The 21,637-nt window shown below is 39.6% G+C and overlaps 1 protein-coding gene across 1 annotated transcript in view; it reads left to right on the forward strand.

Annotated features, from left to right (window-relative positions):
* Positions 1-699: 699 nt before the first annotated feature.
* The window catches only part of Phyhipl (phytanoyl-CoA 2-hydroxylase interacting protein like), a 35,974-nt gene continuing 15,036 nt past the window's right edge, over positions 700-21,637 (forward strand). Inside the window, exon 1 of the mRNA XM_041655674.1 lies at positions 700-957. Within this exon, the coding sequence (XP_041511608.1) occupies positions 855-957 (103 nt within the window). The 5' untranslated portion in view covers positions 700-854. The remainder of the gene's footprint in view (positions 958-21,637) is intronic.

A 21,637-nucleotide genomic window follows, 5' to 3' on the forward strand; every position in this document is an offset into this window, starting at 1 on the left:
AGCGCAGACCCGGGCTAGACAGGGAACAGGGACCCTGAGTGACCCAGGCCTCAGTTTCCCAATCTGTGGTCCACAACCAACCTGCAGGCGCGCTAGCCTCGTCGCAGCATGGGTGGGCAGTCCGGCTCTGCCTGGCATTGTGAAAGCTAGCCAAGCCGCCATCGCCAGGCGAGTGAGCGCCAGACCCGCCGAGCAGCTTCCCACGGCCCGCGCTCGCCGTGGCGCGCTCGCTCCGCTGCCCTTCGCTTCCAGAGCGTGGCGGCGCGGGCTGCGACGCCTGGGAAGCCGAGGGCGCGCGTGCGCGCGACAGGCGGGAACGGGGGCTCGGAAGGAGGCCGCCCGGCGCACGTGCATGTGCGCGCGTGCAAAGGACCCGGGGTATGGTCGGCGCGCCCGCAGGTGGGCGCGGACGCGCGCGCCACAGTAAGAGGCAGGTTTGAGCGCGCGCGCGTGTGCTCGGCTGGCTAGGTGCGGGATCTGTTCAGGGCGCGTGCGCGCGGCAGGCAGGGGGCGGGGTCTGCGCGCGGTAGGCGAAGGGGGCGGGGCCCGTGTGTGGGCAGGTAGGCGCGTGTCCACCCCCAGTTCCCCCCGCCCCGTGCGCGTGCGTGCGTGCGCGGCCCTCCCTCCAACCGAGAGCGCGCTCCTCCCGCGCTCGCGCCGACCGGCGTTCAATCTCCGAGCCGCGCACTCGGAGGAGCTCCTACTGCCGCCGTCGCTGTCGCCGCCCGCCGTCTCCGTCGCCTCGGGCCGCGACTCCCGACCGGAGGCTCTGCTCGCCTCTCAGCCTTCTCAGGCCTTTCCCGCCCTTCGCCCCGCCGGCCGCCGGCGCCTGGCTTCGACGCGGGGTCGCGAAGATGGAGGTGCCGCGCCTGGACCATGCCCTCAGCAGCCCCAGCAGCCCCTGTGAGGAGATCAAGAACCTCAGCCTGGAGGCCATCCAGCTGTGCGACCGCGATGGTGAGGCACGGTGACATCGGCGGGAGACAAAAGGACGCGGGCGGAGGGGGTCCGGTCCGGTCCGTGGGAAAGGGCGCCTCTCGGGTCCGCGGGAGAAGGCTGCCGGGGGAGAGGGCGCCTCTCGGGTTCGCGGGAGAAGGCTCCGAGGCTCGGGTCCGTGGGAGAGGGCTTCACTGGGAAGAGGGAACCTTTCGGATCCGCGGGAGAGGGCTCCGCTGTGGAGAGGGCGCCTCTCGGGTCCGCGGCCCGGTGCTGCCCATTTCTGCAGCAGGCAGGTCCTGGATCTCCCGGCACAACCGCCACCGCAAAGGCTAGATAGGTCTCCCTGACCAGAAACTTCTCCATTCCGGTGCAAACCTCCTACCCCTGCAAGTGTCTACCTGGGGTGAGCCTCGTAGTGTTTTAGTCGGCGGGCGGAAAAGCTGCGTTTCAGCACCAAGGACAGACACTAGGTTCCTGGCTCTGGGCAGAGAGCGATTCTGAGAATGTCAAAAAAAAAAAAAAAAAAAAAAAAAAAAAAAAAAAAAAAATCTGTGCAGGACTGGGTCCTCTACATCTGCTGGGATTCAGTGTGTGTGGAGCACGTACCATTGTGTGTTGATGTATCGGTACTCTATTGTTAAAGTTGGCAGCCTCCGGAAAAAATATGATTGATCACAGGTCCAGGTGTTAAAGTGCAGTGTGGGCCCAGAGCGGTGTGCTGGACTAGTTGGAAGATCAGTGTTGTTGCAGTGATTTGGAATAAAACTTCATTTGTAAAGAAGTCGTCTGATTGCTGATTGGCCAGATAATTGTAAAATTCTGCATATAACACAGTTGAAAATCAGTTGACATGGAAACACTTGACTATCATTGAAATTTTGTTTAACTGTATGTGAATAATGGCTATTAAGCGTTTTAAAGAAAAGTTATGAGAGATATTATTTGGTATACAGTAAGATCATAATATTTAACATCGTAACCCGTATAGGAAACAAAGATCTTGTTTTTTAAGGCATTTAAATGCTAATAACCGGTTTAGGCATTGATATTTTAAACATTTAGGTAGCGTGAGAGCTAAAGTCCTGTTTACTAATACATTTGTTATTGTTAATATGAATTTATTTTTAATAATTTTGAAACCAAAATTCAAACGCTTTGAACCCAACAAACCTTAGCTTCTAAGAGAGATGAATTGAGAGTAAATAAATATTATGGTAAAGGCTGCTTATATTTCCTTTATCGGTAGGTAACATTAGTAATGTTACCTTCCTAAACTGCAGCTATTTTTATTTTCTCAGATTGATTTTAGAGGTGAAAGTAGCTTTGATATTTATTTAGTTCGGTGATTTATACGTACTCATTCAAATAGTAAGTGGGACTACTATAACTCAGTATTTTTCCTCCAACTTCAGTAATATCGGTGTTTTAAATGGCATTCACTGTGTTCATTATAGCTTTTAGGGAAATATTTGTTTAATGAAGTTCAGAGTCACTAATGTACGCTGCTTTTACTATAGTCTGTTCTAGAATAGTAGCTCTTCGGGTCCATTTTTAGCATCTCGGTTGATATTATTAATCCTGCGAAGTCACCAAATTATGTAACATTTAATTGAGGGAGATGCTGGGATCAAGCAATAGCTATGACAATTATTATTTGTAGTCCTCTGATGGATTTATGCTGGACTAATCAGGTTTCATTTTGTAAAATAATGGAAACCAAGGAATACAAAGAACCATGCCATGGAAAATGTATAAAAAATGGAGAAATTCCATAGAGAGGTTGTCAAATGCTTGTCTCCCTCTCCCCTTTGTGACCCTGTTCCAGTATATGGCAATTTCTAATCAGTTAGTTGGCTTCATGAGAATAACTTATAGGGAATGACACTTTTTGTAGAAGAGTTGTGTAATGTGCTGTACTAAATCTGTTAACTAGACCCTCGTTAGCACAGTTTCCTATTGAAATACTATAGCTCCCTGCCCTTCGCTCACATCCCCCCCTTCAGATCTCACTGCTTCACTTCCATCAACATATGAAGTAGAAAGGCAAGGTTATGGCAGCATTTGTAGCTGACGGTATATTTTTACTTTAGGTCCATAGAGCTGTAGTTTTATTTTATGATCATGGGGTATATTGCTTTGTTTGTGGTTTACTTTTTAATCATTTCACTTTGCTCTTGTTAATTTGGTAAGAAATGGAATTAAACCCCTTGGAAATGCAATAGATATTTCTAGTAGGGTTGCTAATGTGCTTTCCTTTCTACCTGCAGATGTTTAGAATTGTATCATGTGTGAAGCACAAGCTATGGCTCCTGGTGTATAACTACCTGTCTCTCATTTCTTTGGCTCTCCTCTTTTATCCTTCGTCTGTTGCTGGTCTTCCTATAAACTGTAGTTTATGCTGAGTGATAGCATCTTCTCACATTATTTCCTTTTATTTCTTTATTTTGCAAAAAAGTTAGTAAACTTGGAAGAATATCAGAGTTCAAATAGTCATGCATTGGGTTTTTAATAAAGCCAAAGGGTTCCTGTAAATACACATGTGTATTACCTTGTGAGTAGTCTTTCCCAGGCATGTCTGCTTTGTTGCTAGTATGTGGTTCCTGCCCGAGTGCTAATCACTGATGTTCAGAATGAGGATTTTAGGCAGGATTCTATTAGGAAACTATTGGAATGAGCAGAGTAGCCCTGCAGGCTTCTGTTAATCCCCCAAGCAGGCAAGCACTTCTTCTCCTAGCTCTAGAGTGCTCTGGTGCGCTCATTATTGAATACAGCATGTTGCTTCACAATGATTTTTTTAATGGAAAGGAAGACATCCGGTTTTATCTGAAAATATTAGAAAGATGGGAATCCATTTTTACTTTGTTTCTTCCTATAACTGCATGAGGTGCTTACCCTCCTGTGACAAGAAAAAAAAATAGCTCACCGACCCTTATACAAAATTCTGTATCAGTTCTGAATCTCATTGTCTTTTTATTACACACATATGTACTACTCTATTGTTGTTATAGAGAAGTAGGAAAGACTGATTTTTTTTATAATAGTAACACATGCCCCCCAAGCTTTCTGTCTTTAACAGTCATTATCTCTCTGAATAGGTCGTTTTGTGGCTGTCTAGATTTGGTGTATGGGGTTTATTATGCTTCTTAACAAGTGAACACAACTTAAGGAAACTACAGTTTCTTTGTATTTGTAGTTCTGTGGAGAAAGGGAAGGGGGTTCTTCTTTATATATTCAAAATATAGATTCCTTTAAGAAATGTTATTTACTTAAGTTTTAGAAGGAGCTGAAACATTCTTCTATGCTTTGGATATGTGACTTAAACACATCATAGCATTAGGAGCTTAAAGTAATCCAAATGAATAATGGCACAGTCCACGTTAGATACCCTGGGTAACACCTCTGGAGCAAGAAAATGCCTGAAAAGAACACCTGTGACGTGCGCCTTTAATGTCTCAATCACATGAATGTGAGGTAATCATGGCTTAGTCCCACTGACGTGCAGTATGGAATAGCAGTAATACCTTTGCAGATCAGATGGCCAGATTAGCGTGTTGGCTCTTGACAGACCTGTAACCTTGGGCAAGTTACTTAACCTGTTTTAGCCCAAGGCACCCTCATGAAAAATAGGCATGGTAAAAATCATATATGATTTTTGAAATGTAGATTGAAGTATTATATAGCATTGGTCACAATTCTTATTGCAAAATGGAGAAAAATTCTTGGGAGTGGAATGTTAATCTTCTTCATAACTCTTAAATTGAATGTACTATTTTTTAACCTCTTTTTTGTAGCCAATATTTGTATCCCTGTTAGTAATTCAGTTGTGTGCTGTTTAGGAAAGCATTTCATGAGGAATTATTCTGAATAAGTTCTGAATCTTAAGAGGAAATTGAAGAGAATGACAGCGGCAGTATTCTGACCCACTGCTCAGCAACCATCCCAACTTGTCACTCATAGTCCTAGAAGCTGTTCTGAGCTTCTAGTTCACATCTGTGGCTACTTCCCTGTGCCTTGTGACCTGGACACACACTTTGAACAAGTGTCTGCCTCAGCTCCCTCTGCCCTTGCTTGACAATATTTTTCTTCATACCCTTTTCTAACAGCTGCTCTGCTCTGTGTCCTATGTCTCTGTATTCATTTCTTTGCTTCAGATACCACGGTGAGGGTGCTGTAAATTTTCATTAGTGAGCAAAGAACTACATGACTAAATAAAAGCTAAAGGAAGCAGACAAGAGCAAGAAAACCATCATCTATGTTAAACCAACTCTTACTCTTGCTGGGAGCTCTATTCAGTTTCTGTAGAAGACCAAGAAGTTTTAGAGGGAAAGTCTCATCAAAGACTATGTGAACAGACTCCCTCCAGTGGCGGAATGACTGTGTGGCCTCAGCAGTAACTGCACTTGACTGGTTGCCAAGGCAGACCTCTCAGAGAGTCACTCCGGGCAGAACACTGTAGATGACCATCAGGTCACTTGGTTTATCTTCACTAATATTTCTCACTCATTTGTCCCATTTGCTTTTTCTCTAACTTGAGTGAGTCTGCTCCCACTTACTCTTATCTTTATATTACCTTCAGTAATAACAGCAGTTGGTTGCCTTGCTAAAATAAGCATAATACTTTATTTTCTATATTCACTTCTCTGCCTTTAGTCAGAGTTTCAAATTTTACCTTTTGCCTTGTTGAATACATCTTTTTCTTGGGTTTATTTTCTATTTCTGTTCAATTTCTAAGACTCTCTTAATTCATTATTATTTGAATTATCTTCTTACTGTGATAATATATATGTACCTCATTTTGTAACTATTTGAAATATTTTATTACTTCAAGACTATAACTATTCTACTGTCTCACTGAGTAGAATATGTTCGTACTTACACAGCTGAGGAGAAAAGTCAGCATTTGTAAAGATTGTAGCAGAAGTATGTAGCAAAGCAGAAACATCGGGGTCAAATGCACAGAGAGTTGAGCATGCTCTACTTCCAGGTGTTGGAACACAGGGCGTTGGCAGGGTGGAGGGTGCACAACAGACCTCAGGACTGAATTCCAGACAGAGTGGAATGTGATCGGGAACAACTAGAATTCTTTGTCTGGAAAGTTGAACATCAGAATTATTGACAAGGAGGAAAGCATGAGGAAAAGCAAATATTTGGAGGCATCTTGATAACTTCAGTTTTTCACACTGAGGAATTTAGGTCTCATGTACATCCAGGAATGCCCTACATCCTTTTCAAGAAGAACTTCTCTACTTCATAGACATTGTATCACTAGAGTAGTACTATCTACTATCGAATACATACATATTCTCTTAGGGCCATCATTTTGTCCATCCATACTACTCAGAATAGTTCAGACTTTCTAATTGAATTGTCTTACTGAGAAGACTGTGGATTTTTTTGTTTTTGTTTTGTTTGTTTGTTTGTTTGTTTTGGTTTTTTTGAGACAGAGTTTCTCTCTAATTTTGGAGCCTGACCTGGAACTACCTCTTGTAGATCAGGCTGGCCTTGAACTCACAGAGATCTACCTGCCTCTGCGCCCCCAAGTGCTGGGATTAAAAGTGTATGCATCACTGCTTGGCTAAGAAGGATGTATTTTATACATATATATTTAAGAAGAAAAAACTGGTGTTGGGAAGTTTCTAGCAGAAAACTTATAGTCTAATGATAGAAGTTTTAAGGTGATACTTTATAAGAACAAGCTCTTTGCTGCTTAAGAGGGGATAGTGAAATAGAGGTACTTTTGCCCATCTACATAAAGATAGTGTTAGAATCTTTGGCGGCTTGTTACTATAAAGAAGAAAAGAGCATTTGTGCTAAATGGAACTTGAGGAAACCACTTGGAAACGCACAGGCTCTTCTCTGAAAAGGAGTTCTAGAATGGGGAGAACAATTACTCATGGAAACCACCTGTGTCATTAGGGAGACCAGAACTCATGTGGAAGAAAGAAGTCTGGATTTGACATCAGTTTCAGAGTGGTCCCTCAGGAGTTTAGTTGTATTTCACTCCTTGAAGGAAAAAGTGAACACAGTCCAGAGGAGGCCAAAATTGGATCCCAAAGATGAACTAAATCTTCAGTCTAAGTATGTTAAAAATGCTGATGGGACTCCAGTAGTTCAAACTTACTTCATAGCTATGGTGGAGCAAAGGGCATCTCAATTGGATTTGTAGCTAGTTTGCCATTTTAATGAACATTTGAACTATGGTTGTGGTTCATTTGTTGCTCTGGAGATTTGATGTATGTACTCTTGGCAATAGTGGTTGTGGCAACTTCTATGAATACATCTGTTCTTTGTTTTCTATAGCACACAGGATTTGCTACCTACAAGTAGAACAGAAGGTGCCTTACTAGTCATATGCCTTTAAAGATGAGACATACATGGTGGTGCACACCTTTAATCCAGGCACTCGGGAGGCAGAAGCTGGCGGATCTCTGTGAGTTCAAGGCCAGCCTGGTCTACAAGAGCTAGTTCCAGGACTGGCTCCTAAACTACAGAGAAACCTTGTCTCAAAAACCAAAACCAAAAACATGAGGCATGCACAATTTTACCTTTACTTTGATTTTAATGGAGTCTTATTTCATCCTCCAAGAGAAGAATGCCAATGAATTTCTCAGTCTTTAAAATCTTAAAAGCTAGTGACTAAGGCCAATAAGAACCAAGATAATCTTGTACATTTATTATGGAACCAGTTCATATGATTATGTCTATGATGTTAAACTAGGAGTTAGTTATCATGGTCCTTGAGCCAGATCCCCAAATCTGCCACCTATTGATATATGTAAAAACATACTGAAACACACATGTCCATTTTATCTAACTGTAGTAATTTATGTTTATAAATTTATTTTCATATTAATTTCATATTATCAGTGGCTACTGTGTTCCTAGAGCAGAGGTAACTGGCTGTGACAGACCACTTAGCACACAAACCCTTTAAAATAGTTACCTTTTGAGCCTTCACTAAAGTATACACTAATGCCTACTATAAAAGACATTGTGGCTAAAGCCTATACTATAAAGACTCAGAGCTAACCCTTCTGCCAGGATAAAGATGCAGAAAGCTTGTGAAAGAAAATTGTAGATTGACATGGCTTTTGCATATTATCAAAGTTTTGAGACTATGTACATCATACAGAGATCCATAGGAAGTCAGTGTAGAAAGTTAGTCCTTTGTGGGGTTGCTCCAAGATCGATGACCCTGTAGGTCCTTGTGTCTGAGTTTAGGAGGCGTTGTTTCTATGTGCAGGCATTTTCAGGTAAACTTACAATTCTATGAATATGTTTTTAAGGGTCAGAGGTGGTATAAACTCTGAAGTCATGTAGATTTATACTAATAAGTATTAACTAAGATTTATACATATCATATTCTGTTAAAAGAGTAGTTGAGGCAAGCATGGTGAGACATGTCTATCACTGTAAAGCTTGGGAGGTAGAGGCTAGAGGGTCAGGAATTCAAGGCCAGCCTGAAGTACAAGAGATCTGGTCGCTTTGAACATGCTTTAATTCTGAGTCATAATGACTTCAGCCGCTATTTTGCTGCCAAGTTCTGGAACTTGTCAGAGACCATGTAATTGTTTTGAAAAATATTTTCTTATAAAATGAAGGAAAGCTTGTCAATTTTCATTGCTACAGTCTAAATCCTGCCCCTCCAAAGACTGACTTTCTTTAGCTTTAGTAGCAATTTCTGAAATCTTATAGCAGATAGCTGCCAGTGTGGTCAGTAACAGCGGAAAAATTAGCTCTACTAATTAACAGATAGCTGACATTTTAAACTAAATTGGTCTCAGTATATCCATGTTAAACTTGGTTAATGGTTCTTGTTCTTTTTAATCTAGAAATGCATTTTAAATTTATGATCGCCCATACTTCATCTAGGTAATTAAAAGGATAGCTATACTTCAGACTTAACTTCATTCCTAGTAATTGTACACGACACAAATCTTATCCTAATCCCTTAGTGTGTCGAATTTGTTCTCTGAGAGTAAGGAACAAATAGAGACACATGAACCTAGATTAAAAAGAACTGAATGCTGCCCAAAATCTATTTGAAATTTCACTTGAGCTTATATTTTCCCATACCTGAATATAAGCTATAACAGATCGAGCCCAATCTTCGTAATTGCTGTGCAGTAAACCAAGTTTTCTCTTTGATGTCTACTCAAAATCAGGTCCTGCAGCCCAATTTGATATGTGCTATTTGTGACCCAGTAGCTCAAAATAACTCTAATGACAAAGAAAGCTAAATGATAATGTTTGCTGATCCCTTAATCATCTCTGTCCTAAAAAAAAGTTTAAATCTCTTGTCTGTGGGTCTGGTTCTCAAAATGTATGCCGTGGGCAACCTCTCAGAACACACCTCACTCCCTGAGTTTGTGATTGATTAGATCTGTGGTGGAGGCCACTAATTTGTTTTTTAAAACACATTTCCAGATGTGTTACTCTTAGTAATCTAGTATCTACACCCGAGAAGCAGTGCTCTGAGGAGCATGACCAAATGGTTTCTAAGGTAGGGGAGTGATATTCGTCAATGTTGCATTGCTCTGGGGGAGTACCATAACCACAGGGATTTGTAAAGAAAACTGGTTTATTTAACACCATAGTTTTGGTGATGGAAACCTTGCACAGCATAGTGCTGAATCTGGTAAGTGTTCCCCTGTTTTTATCACCTCATGGCACATGGCACCCAATATTGGGGCGAGGGGAGGAGAAAGAAAGAACATAGCAAGACACAAGACAGGAAACTAGGGAGAGACCAGGGAGGTCTTTATAACAACCCTCCTACATGGACTAACTAGGGCCCAAAATTACCTTAATATTCCCTGGGGCAGTGACCTCAGTGACCTAGTGACCTCTCACTAAGTCCCACCTCTTAAAAGGTCCCACCATCTCTTTTACATTTAATCTGTTTATTTATTGATGCATTTATTTATTTTTGTGACTGTGGGTATATGTAATGGTGCTTATGTGAAGGTCTGAGGACAACTTTGAGAATTAGTTCCCTCCTCTGTCATGTGGATCCAAAGGACTGAACTCTGGTCATCAGCCTTGGTGGCAAGTGAATTTACCTGCCTAGCAATTTAATTGGTTCCACCGTCACTTACTAATGCTGCAATGGGGACCACACTCCCAACACATGAACTTTTCTTAGGGGACAAACTATACCCAAACCTTTAGAGAAGAGTCAGTAATCACCCCCTGCTCCTGCCAATTAATCAACATTCAAGGCAAACATTTGCGAGCTTTGTGATTATACTGAAAGGGTGATATATGAAATGGGTTGATGATGGCTAAATGTGCTAGATTGGGGGTTAGATACCTTGACACAAGTGAATAAGATAGGAATGGTTTAGTGAAGGGGATCTAAAAGGATAAGCTTGGTAATAAGTCATCAACGTCATTTCTGGACAAGTTGGGCTTGAAATGCCTGTGATACATATATAAAAAGAAACATCTGGAGGAAAGGCTACTAGAAATATTTATCTGATTCTCATAGGAAGAGAGTTGGAGGACAATTAGGGAAATTTGGTAGTCTTTTCCAAACTGCTTAGTTGCTCTCTGCCTCCTTTCATAGCGTTGCTTTCTGTCTGTTAGTCAGTGTTGATAACTCATTGTGGGAGTGATAGGATCAGGAGCTGGTGCCTGCTTGGTTGGCTGGTTTGTCATCTACAAGCTTATGATATAGTTGTTTTCTAAAGGTACTGCTGCGGAGCTGTTAGCATGGAAACAATTTCCTTACTTTTAAATGGTAAGGTTTTCATGTTTGCTATGGAAGGTACTAGATACTTTTTTCTCTCTTAACAATATAGTTTGCTTTGAGGAAAATATTCATTCATAAAACAAATGAAATGTTGAACCTCAGGTTCTCAGAAAAATAATGGCAGTGGAGGCTAAAGAGAAACTAAAATGATTGCCTGATTTGAAGTTTGTATTTGAGCATATATTTCTAAGATATCCTTTTGACCTTGAACTCTCAATTTTAATGTTCAATGGGACATTTGTTTAGTGCCAGTGTCAACAAAATATTTTTCTACACTTCGATTTTGTACTTACAATTATTTTAAAATAAATTTTTCCATCTATTTAACAGACATCTTTTTATATAACATTTTGTGCATCATTAGTGGGGCCTTTGGACCTAGTATTATGTGTTGTCTTCTGGGTGCAACTTACCTTTTTCTAAGACTTCATACTTTAAAAGACCTCTCAAAGTTTTTTTTAAAATGAGTAACAAAAAAAAAGAAGGAAGTTCAATTGACCAGAAACCATTGATTTTGGAAATTAATATTTAAACTGCTTGCTTTGCTGAAAGCTTTACTCATAAAACTCTAATGATACAAATTACAGCAATAAAATTTGAAATAATGATAACTCATCAGGTACAGGGCAGCCACTTGTAGTCAAACATGTTTTGTGCTGTGTTGTAGTTGTGTGTTTCCCTCCACACACTCTTTGCAGTCTCCCAGACACTTCTCAGGGTTCCTCTGGGTCCACCGGCAAACGTTTCCTGTGAAATCTCCTTCATAGTCTAAGGGCTTTTTTCCAGACTGCTTTGTCTATGGTTTAACACTTTCCCATCTTAATTTTTTGACATGTGAAGACCACTTAAGATCCATTTTCATCTAACATTTTAATGGTGATCTTAAACATGTTTCTTGGTACACATTCACTAGGCTATTTACACAGATAATTTATGTCTTTACTTACCTTCATTATACTTTGAAATGCAGATTACTTTAAGGTCAGAAATCTGAAACATAAATTTATGAAAAACATCAATCATGGAACAGTTATTTTCCCTAAAAGTGTGTTCTCTCTCAGTGCTTCAGAGGAATTCCTCAGAAATGCAAAATAGCAATGACATGCAATGCCAGCAGGTTACTAATGCCTATTACTCGTTACTCATTCTCTAGTATTAAAAAAAGAAACTCCATGTGACTTGTCCCCTGACTCCTACTCCAGCCTTATTTCTTACTATTCTTCTTAACTGCTTCTATTTTTTTATTTCCTTTAATAGTCCAACATAATCTTTGAGAATATTAAGAAAAACAAACCTCTTACTTAAAAGATAGTTTTGAATCTAGCCAAGTTATACACACTTGTAATCTCAAGGCTCATGAAGTTTAGGTAAGAGGATTCTGAAGTCAAGATCATCCTGAGCTAACTAGCAAGTTTCAGCCAGCCCAAGCTACATAGTGAGATCCTGTAGATGAATAGATAGATGAGTTTTTTATGTTATAAAACCAATGGGACATGAGAGGAAATAGATTTTTTTTTCAAAAAAGAGAGAGAGAGCACTGAAAGTAAAGCATTAAAGACAGATCCAGCCTTCATGTAGGAAGGAATTGAGGTTCTAGAAATTAACCTGAATTTGTGATTGAAGTATAAATTTTATGGATGGTGCATCTCAGAACAGAATACTAGGTTTGGGAGTAATTTGAAGGAGAACAATTAAAAGCAATATTTCAAATTATTTCAGAATTGAAGTGTCTTCGAAGCCCAACAGGATATGTAGCAAGTGGCAGTCACACTGCCTTCCTTCCTTCCTTCCTTCCTTCCTTCCTTTCTTCCTTCTTGCTTTCTTTCTTTTTTTTTTTCAAGACAGGGTTTCTCTGTGGCTTTGGAGCCTGTCCTGGCACTAGCTCTTGTAGACCAGGATGGCCTTGAACTCCCTCTGTGTTGGGATTAAAGGAGTGCACCAGCACCCCATGCTGCATTTCTTTAATTGCTGAAGATCTATTGTTGTTTCTAAAGGGTAGCATTTATCAGGATACAGTCTTCAGCAGACTTCTGAGAAACATGAACTTTTGGTGTGGCAAAGTTGTCAAGCACGGAAGGAGTAGGTGCCAGAGGAAAAGATCTCATACCTAATTCTAAAACAATCTCACCTAATTATCACCTACCTGATTCTAAAACCATCTATGACCAAAACCCATGTAACCAAAGAGGTTACCAAAAGAAAAGCGTACGAGTTTATTGAGTCGCTCCTTTGTACAATATAGGGCTTTTAGAAATGAAGACGTAAGAAAATAGGGAAAACTGGGTGTATTTCATGCTTAGTGTGATGAAGAAATATAGCATTGTAGAGGGGATTGGGCAAGGGGGTAGAAGTTGAGCACTGAAGTTTGCTTGTTCTGAGTCTTCTCTGGGCCCTCAGAGATAATGATGTTCTTTCCTTATAGATATAGGGAGGATAGTTCAGGAATGAGTCTTATAACCTTAGGAAGAATGTCAGAATTTTCCACGAAGGTAAATTCTTCATGGGTTACATCAGATGTTCGCTCCAGTACAAGTATCCACAAAGTAGCACGTCCTGAGCCCCCGTCAGAAGAAAGTCCGAGAACTGAGAAGGAGCTGTGACTGCCATTTGACAAGGGGATATTTGTTGCAGTCTTAGAGGCTAAGTTTGACTGAGCTTAAGAGTTAGTAAGAATAAAAGAAAAAAATAAAAATGTCCTGAGAAATTTGGATATAAAGGGAAGCAACTAAATTATCTGGAAAAATATGTAGCAGTAAGGGCTTCAAATTTGCATGTATATTCATGTGCATGTTACATACACAATTGTAGAAGAATGAACCACAGTAGACACTGTGGTTCTACACTCGTCTCCAATCTACTGACGAGCAGCCAACAAATACGCATGTCTACTGAATGTGTAAGTCACAGTCTTCTATCAGGTAAAAGGGTTATATATATATATATATATATATATATATATATATATATAAAAAATTAGTCTAGGGGTGAGACTAACTTAAATTTTATATATTTACCATTACAGTTTAAAAGCGATGTGTGTTTATATTATGTTGGCAAGGTGTGGACTTGTGATAGTTAATCTTAACTGTCAACTTGTCTGCATTTAGAATCACTCAGGAGACAGACGTCTAGACCTGTGTATGAGGGTTAACTGAGGAGGGAAGCCTAGTGGTAAATGCGGGTGTCTCGTCCCTGTGTGGACGGGACTGAGTAGGAGGGAGGGAAGAGAATGTGGCGAGCACCAGCACTCAGCATTCTCTGCTTCCTGACTGTGGGTGGGCACAGTGTGACTGACACCTCATGCTCCTGCTGCTCTGTGATGGACTACATCTCCTTAGAGAGTGAGCCAAAAATAAACACATATCCCCCTCCTCTTGTCTCTTGTGAGGTATCTGGTCACAGTGACTAGAAAAGTAATGTACAGATTTCCTCTGGAAGAGCTACTTTTGCCTTTCCATAACCTTTAGTTGGCAGGTGATATCATACTGATGTGGGATTCCCTTATGTATGAATATGTTTTATTAGCATTGATTAATAAAGAATTGGCTTTAGGCCTATGTCAGGGCAGAATAAAACCAGGTGGGAAATCTGAACAGAGATGAGAGAAAGTAGGCTGAGTCAAAGAGATGCCATGTAGCTGCCGAAGGATACAGACTCTAGGACTTTACCTGGTAAGCCATAGCCTGTGGCAATGCACAGAATAATAGAAATGGGTTAAGATGTCAGAGTTAATTAATAAGAATTTTAAGTTAATAGGTCAAACAGTGTTTTAATTAATATAGTTTCTGTGTGATTATTTCAGGTCTGGGAAACAAATGAGCAGTCTCTGCCTACAGTATACTGTATTACCGTTTACAAAAACATATTATCTCCTGTATTTGTTTTGTAACTGAGACACCTTTTCACTATCACCTACGAAGGGAATTTGAAATTATGGGAGAATAAAATATCTATTCTTATTTAGGAAGATAGATGTCATTGACCTTATCAATTTCATGATAGTTCTCTGAGCAAACCTCATTTTTAAAAGAAAACACATCAGAATGCAGTATTGCCTCATTTACATGCCTGCATGGTGAACACTGGAAAAATATAAAATAACATTAATTTGTCAACAACAGTACTTAAATGTTTTAAGATGCAGGTTTAATTTTTTTCTAGGGCAGAAAGATGTACATCCTCATTTTCCCTGTAGTAGACAGTTGTGGTTTTTACATCAAAAAGCACCTTCCCTTGGACAGTTGTGGTTTTTGTATCAAGAAGCCCCTTCCCTTGGAGTGTCTCAGTTATTTCTGTACATTCTGATCTCTGTGATTAGTATGCTGCTGGTGTACATTGCATTTTAAAACATTTTATATACAGTTATCTCACAATGAACAAGTAAATATGGAGAACAGCTATCCAAAGTGTGGTACACAGTGATTTATAAATCATTCAATCAAAAAAATAATAAATGCACCCATAAGGATTCATAAACAGTACATAAGAAAGAATAAATGTAAGTTGAGTTTTCCTGGATAGATATAATAGCATTTCATTACACCTGTCTCATTCAAGACTTGGTTCTTTTTAAAGATGGTTATGATACAAACACTTAGTCTTTTATACCCAGGAACCCAAGTATGCTGCCAGTGTCAACTTTCACTAAGAAAAAACTTACATTGTGTTCAGTCATTGTTACTTTGCTGTTGACAAACCACAGAAGACAAAATCCTGACTTTAACCTACGTCTCGTTTGTGCAGGTACCAGTACTCTGAGTTATCTAAGCTCTCAGCTCAGGATTGTTGATTAACTAGCTGGTTGCTCTTAGAATTACATATTTGGCTTTTATGCCAGTTGTTTGGCATCAAAAAAGTTATGAAACATCTTTGTATGTACCCCATTTCTTCATTTATTTGAATGTAGATGATATTAATACTTGTCATAAACTTCCCTAAGAACTAAAAACAGGGTTGGAGAGATGGCTCAATGATTAAAAGCACTTGCTGCTCTTGTAGAGGACCCGAGTTCAGTTCCCAACACCCACAATGGGTAGCTCACAACTACATGTAACTCAATTCTAGGGGACCCAACACCCTCTTCTGGCCTTGGTGGATACCTGATCATGTGTGATACTCACACAGACACACATTTTTAAAAGTGTATGTTAAGGATTTAGACTATTCCCTTGCTAGTGTAAATGCTCTTAAGTTTTTCTAATACTGAAAGTCTCTGGTCTGATGTTATATTTAAATATTTATTGTGGTTAACTGAGAACCTACTTACACTTTAATTTACCTAGATAGTGGGAGAGCCTTAATTAAAATTATCAGCTGTTTTTTCATATCAGATTATCTCTTTTATTACAAATATCTGTTGAACTTTAGAAGAACTGTTCCTGTTTCATGTTACCATCTGTCAGAGGCTTTCCAGCTTTACACACTGAGTTGTTTTTAATACTTTCCAGTTATGACACAGACTGAAAAAAATTACTCGCCTTGAAACACATTTAGTACTATGATCTTTTATCATTTGTGGGTTTGATTTTACAAAGAAAGGGAAGAAGAAGCCAGTACATTTTATTTTTTCTTGCCCGTGAACCTATGTACATATATTTTCAGTTAATCTAACTTCAAGGTTAAAAGAGGTCTCCTATTCTTTCCCCTTTTTTTCCAACTTGGTATGTATGTGGGGAGGGGTGTGTGCATACATGCTTTCATTTGTTGGATGTTTATTATTCTTCAGTTCAACTTTAGGGACACTGATCCATATCTGCTTTAAAACTTCTTAGATAATTTAACTGAGATCTAACACCAGGTAGGGCTATTGGAAATGAGCTCATGAGTAGGAATGTGAAGGGTTAATCATACACCACTTTCTATGCCAGTGAAACTAGAAATTTGTGTTTCTGCTGTGGACTGGAAAACCCATGTGGCATGTGAGGATCAGCCCTGTGGGATAAACAGGTTTTCTTGGCTTTTCATACAATCTTAACGTTTTAAACTACGGAGCATACTATAGTAACTGCATTGAACCTCTTCTCACTTCTGATTCTTGGGCTTCTGTGTTTGATGATAGCCACACTCCCCTGCTTTGACCTCATAGGCTGCCGTCCAGAAAGCAGAGGTTTGGTTTTTTTTGTTTGTTTGTTTTGTTTTGTTTTGTTTTTATAAATAGCAGGTGTCAGAGTATTCCCTGCTTAACTGTCTAAGACTGTGACAGCTGGCTTCCCATGTCCTCCGCTGTAAACCCTAACCCTACAGGAATAGTGGCTATGACCCAGGGCTGTGTTTTTATAATTTATGATTTTAAGATTGAAAACTAGAGTGAAATATTATTTGGATCATAACTACTGTATACTTGCTTCTCAAAAAAATTACTTATTTGGATGTGAAACTATTATTAGAAATGCATATTACAGGCACTAAAAGCCTAGATAGAAAGGGAACTGTGTGATGAAGAACAGCGTAAATGTGAGGTGTGTAGAAAAGAAGAACAGTGTGACATGCTATATATAAGTGAAGCTTGAAACATCCTACTTGTGTATGTAGCGAGCAGCACAGCACACTCTGAGCTCAAAGGAAACCTTGAGGACAGCACTCGGAGATGTTCTGCAACAGGATTCTGTTGGCAAAAAATAAGGGGAAATGTCTATTTAAGAGAGAAGCGTGAAATTAAATTTAGAGATTATTCACACATAAATATAACATCAAAACTAAGAAATATAAGTCTCTTTTAGCACATGGATTTGCTAAAAAATTTCTTGGATATATTCAGACACAAACAAATTTCAAGAAAATGTGATTTCAAAAGAAATAAATCATTAAAGATTACTAGGGGTATTGACAGCCTCCGTATGTTAGCAAAGTTATATATTAATTAGACCAAGTTGGGGGAGTAGAGTTTTAATCCTTTCCTTTTACATGAATGTAAGTTGAACCAGCTAACATGGTGTAATACAATCCAGAAGTTATGTTTCTCATATGTGGGTTATTACCTCATTCTATCCTGGCTGGCCTATGAAGAAACAGAACTTAGAGAATCCGAAGATACTTACCCAAGGTCACACATCTCCATCTGTCTTCCTAGTAAGCATGCACTTAACCATTCTGTAATTAACAGTTGGGCACTTCTGCAAGTGTGATACAACTGTCAGCATAGAAAAGCAGCTTAGGCACTAGCATAATGGAAATTTGTAATCTGCGATGGCTGATTAGAAGTAGCAAAACAAGTACCCAATTGAAAATGAAATTGCAAAGTTTATATTGTCCTTTGCCTTGAATGTGAGGGCTGCCTGGATGCGCTTATCTCCTGCCCTGAACTCTTTTAGCCAGATTTGGCCATCTAATTTTAATTATGGTGTCAGTAATCCCAGGGCTAGGTTTAAACAGGAACATAAAGGCGAGACTCCCCCAGAATATTGCTTTTTGTTAGTCACATGGAACTATATTAAATTATGTATTTAACATAAAGCAATAAAAAAATACATTTTAATTGTTTTTGAAGGAAATGTAAATTTTGCTATTATACGTTATTTTGATATTTTCAAATATACAGAGAAGTTGTAACTGCTCTGTTCTAAATCATGTCTGGCAACTCCTCAGGTGGTGCAGATGGAACTATCTCCTGCTGGTCAGGATTTGAGTCCAACCTTTCCTATATTAGCATCCAGAAGTAAGGTGTATCTTCGGGGATGCTTTCTGATCCATAATTACAATAATGTTGTTGGATTCTCATTCCTACTTCTTTCCATACAGCTATGTCTAAGGTCCTACATTGGGAAAACCGAGGGTATATCTCCTCTATGAATTCTAAAAGTTCTTGTATCTGATGCTGCTGCACTCTCTCCTTTGTCTTTTAATATATCTTCAATCAACTGCATAGCCATTTGATTGTTTTTTCCTTGTTTTAGATTTTTATATTTACAAATTTTACTCCCGATATTACTGTCCTGTTTTGTTATCTAAGCACACATTACTCACGTATCCACTGATTTCTTTTCTTGCAGGTTTCTCACATCTGGTCACTCCCTCCTTGTTTTTTGGGGTTTACAGATCAGCCTCATGTTCTCCTCTGTCCTTTCTCTGGTTTTTCTCAGGGTTCAATGGTCAGCATTTACCGTCTCTCTCATGCTTCTTGTCCTTTCTCTGGCTTTTTGGGGGGTTTAGGTCAGCACCACATTCTCTTTTGTACTTCCTGTTCTTTTTTTGGCTTTTTTCAAGGTTCAGTGGTCAGTATCACATTCTCTTTTGTACTTGTTCTTTCTCTGGCTTTTCTCGGTGGTCAGTGGTCATCCCCAAGTTGGGCGCCATTATGTCAAAGCCCATAGGCCCCAATATAGAAACTATTTTTCCCCAACTCAACCGGTACAGAGGCATGAGAAATAACGAGACACAGTTCACACAGCCATCTCGGAAGGGCATCTCAGGCTTTATCCATCCTGAAGACTACCTGTTTTTATTATACCAAACACCTTTTATCCCCCAGGTAAACCAAGGTGAATACTCATTAATATTCTCTTTCTGGGGGAGGCAGGGCTAGCGAAACACCTACAACTTAAGTCACCAGCTTTGGAAACAACACCTCTCCCCAGGCAATCTACATTTTAACAATGGAGAAGGAGCCATACATCCTGGCCTTTGTTAGATGGCTATCTTGTTTGATAGAATTGTAGCTGTCTTGAAAATTAAGTATGGCCAGAGTGCCCGCCTATAAATATTTTGTATAAAATATGGGCCCGTATCCATTGTGTAAATGTACCACATTTTCCTTATCCATTCTTTGGTCGAAGGGCATTTAGATTGTTTCCAGGTTCTGGCTATGACAATGCTGCTATGAACATAGTTGAGCACATGTCCTTGTGGCATGGTTGAGCATCTGTTAGACATATACCCAAAAGTGGTATTACTAGGTCTTGAGGAAGGCTGTAGGAATGTAGATACTTATTAGTGAACAAACATGCATGGGTTTCTGGCTCTTCCAGCCATTCAGAGACCCTAGAAATAGTAATATTTTAACAGAGATAGCCACACCTACAACTTGGGTTTTACACTCTGCCTGCCATTCTCTACTAAACTAAACCATAGCTCTTAGAGAAGTGATTGATTTCTGTACTTCCACAGAAAAATAGAACATAGGCTAGAATACCTTGCTGATAGAAAAAAAGTGAGAATTCATGTCTGCTGCTCTAAAAAAGTTCCTGAACCTGGGTATCTGTATAATGGAAATGTATCACTCCCAATATTAGAGGGTAAAGTGTACAGTCAAGGTACTAGTAGGTTCCATACCTGTTAGGGCTTCTTTATGACTTAAGATGGTTCTTTGTTGCTGCACCCTTCCAAAGGTATTAGTGCTATAACCCCAGTTGGCAAAAAGTGCAAAGAATAACTATACTAAAAATGACAGGTCCTAAAACGTTTTAGTAAGAGTCACACCCACTCCTGGAAAGTGGTGTGGCTTCTTTGGAAAAATAGTCTTCTAGTTCCTCAGTAAATTAGAGCTAGCATCTGATCTTCTAACTCTTCCCATTCCTAGGAATATACACAAGAGAATTCAATGTGTGCACATACCAAACCTTGTATGCAAATATTCATAGCATCAGCATTTGTGATAGGTACAAAGTAGAAACAGCTGAAATGTCCATCAGCTGCTCAGCACAAAGAAAAGGTGGTCTAGTCATACAACAGAGCCCTGTTCAGCAATAAACATAAATAAATGAATAACATAGCAAAGATGAATCCGGAAAGCAATATATTGCTTGAAAAGAGGAGATCATGAAGAACCATGTGCATTGTTTAGAGGAAATGTGTATAATAGATCATCTGTAAAGATACATGGCAGAGTACTGGCTGCCTGGTGCTGAGGGCATAGGGCAGGGTATAAGTAAAGATGGGGTGGTAAGATGTGAGGGTTTTTTGTTTTTAACAGGGACAAAAAAAGGATCTATGCTTCATTGTAGGAATTGATGTACAAATATATAAGGCACTTTAAACTTACTGAGAAAGCCATATGTAAATATTCTTAGCATAATCTGCCAATGTTTTTACCCTGCATGTCAAAAAATGCTGTCATTAGGAACTGCTTGTGAAATATTTTTTAAAATAGCATTCATGTTTGGATATAAAAAAATGTATTAAATCATGTATTTGGTCTGCACTCGGTATTACTGATCAACACAGTAGCAAAAATATGTTAGAATCATCTAATATTTAAAATATTATGGCCAGAATTATTTTCTTTTGTGTATATAAATATTTCACTTCCATGCATGCCTGGTGCCCATGGAAGCTACAAGCAAGTCCCCTGGAATTGTAGTTCAGATGGTTGTGGAGTACAGATTTGCATGTTGGGCTCTCTGCAAGAGCAGTGTGCACTCTGAACCACCATGCATGCCATCACTCCAGCCCCCAGAATTACTCTTACAGTCATGTCTTCACTAAGGTAGGAGAGCTAATTACAGATGCACACATGGCAGAGCTGAGATGGACTGAGTGCTTAGTGCATGATGGTGGGTTTTGCTTGCTGTTCTGTCAGTTTTTATAGGCAAAATCTCTCTTTTTCTGTCATTTATTTCAAAATCTTATTTAAAAAGTGATTTATGAAGTACGGGAAGGGAGATTTTAGCTTAATTCTTAACTTCTAAGCAAGTAAGAAAGCTTCATAAAAGTAGTTAATGTTAGCTGGGCTGTGGTGGCGCACACCTTTAATCTCAGCACTCAGGAGGCAGAAGCAGGCTGATCTCTGAGAGTTCAAGGCCAGTCTGGTCTACAAAAGCTAGTTCCAGGATAGGCTCCAAAGCTACAGAGAAACCCTGTCTCAAAAACAAACAAACAAACAAACAAACAAAAAAAGAAGGAGTTAATGTATTGATTTTGTCTAAAATTGGGCCTGTGATAGTTTTAAATTTTATATTCTTGACATAATAAGAGCTTTATAATGTCCATAGGAAAAATATGATTTGATCA

This window comes from Microtus oregoni, unplaced genomic scaffold (assembly GCF_018167655.1).
Source record: "Microtus oregoni isolate MIOR12 unplaced genomic scaffold, Mior012 000007F_ref0000211, whole genome shotgun sequence".
NCBI classification, from domain to species: Eukaryota; Metazoa; Chordata; class Mammalia; order Rodentia; family Cricetidae; genus Microtus; species Microtus oregoni.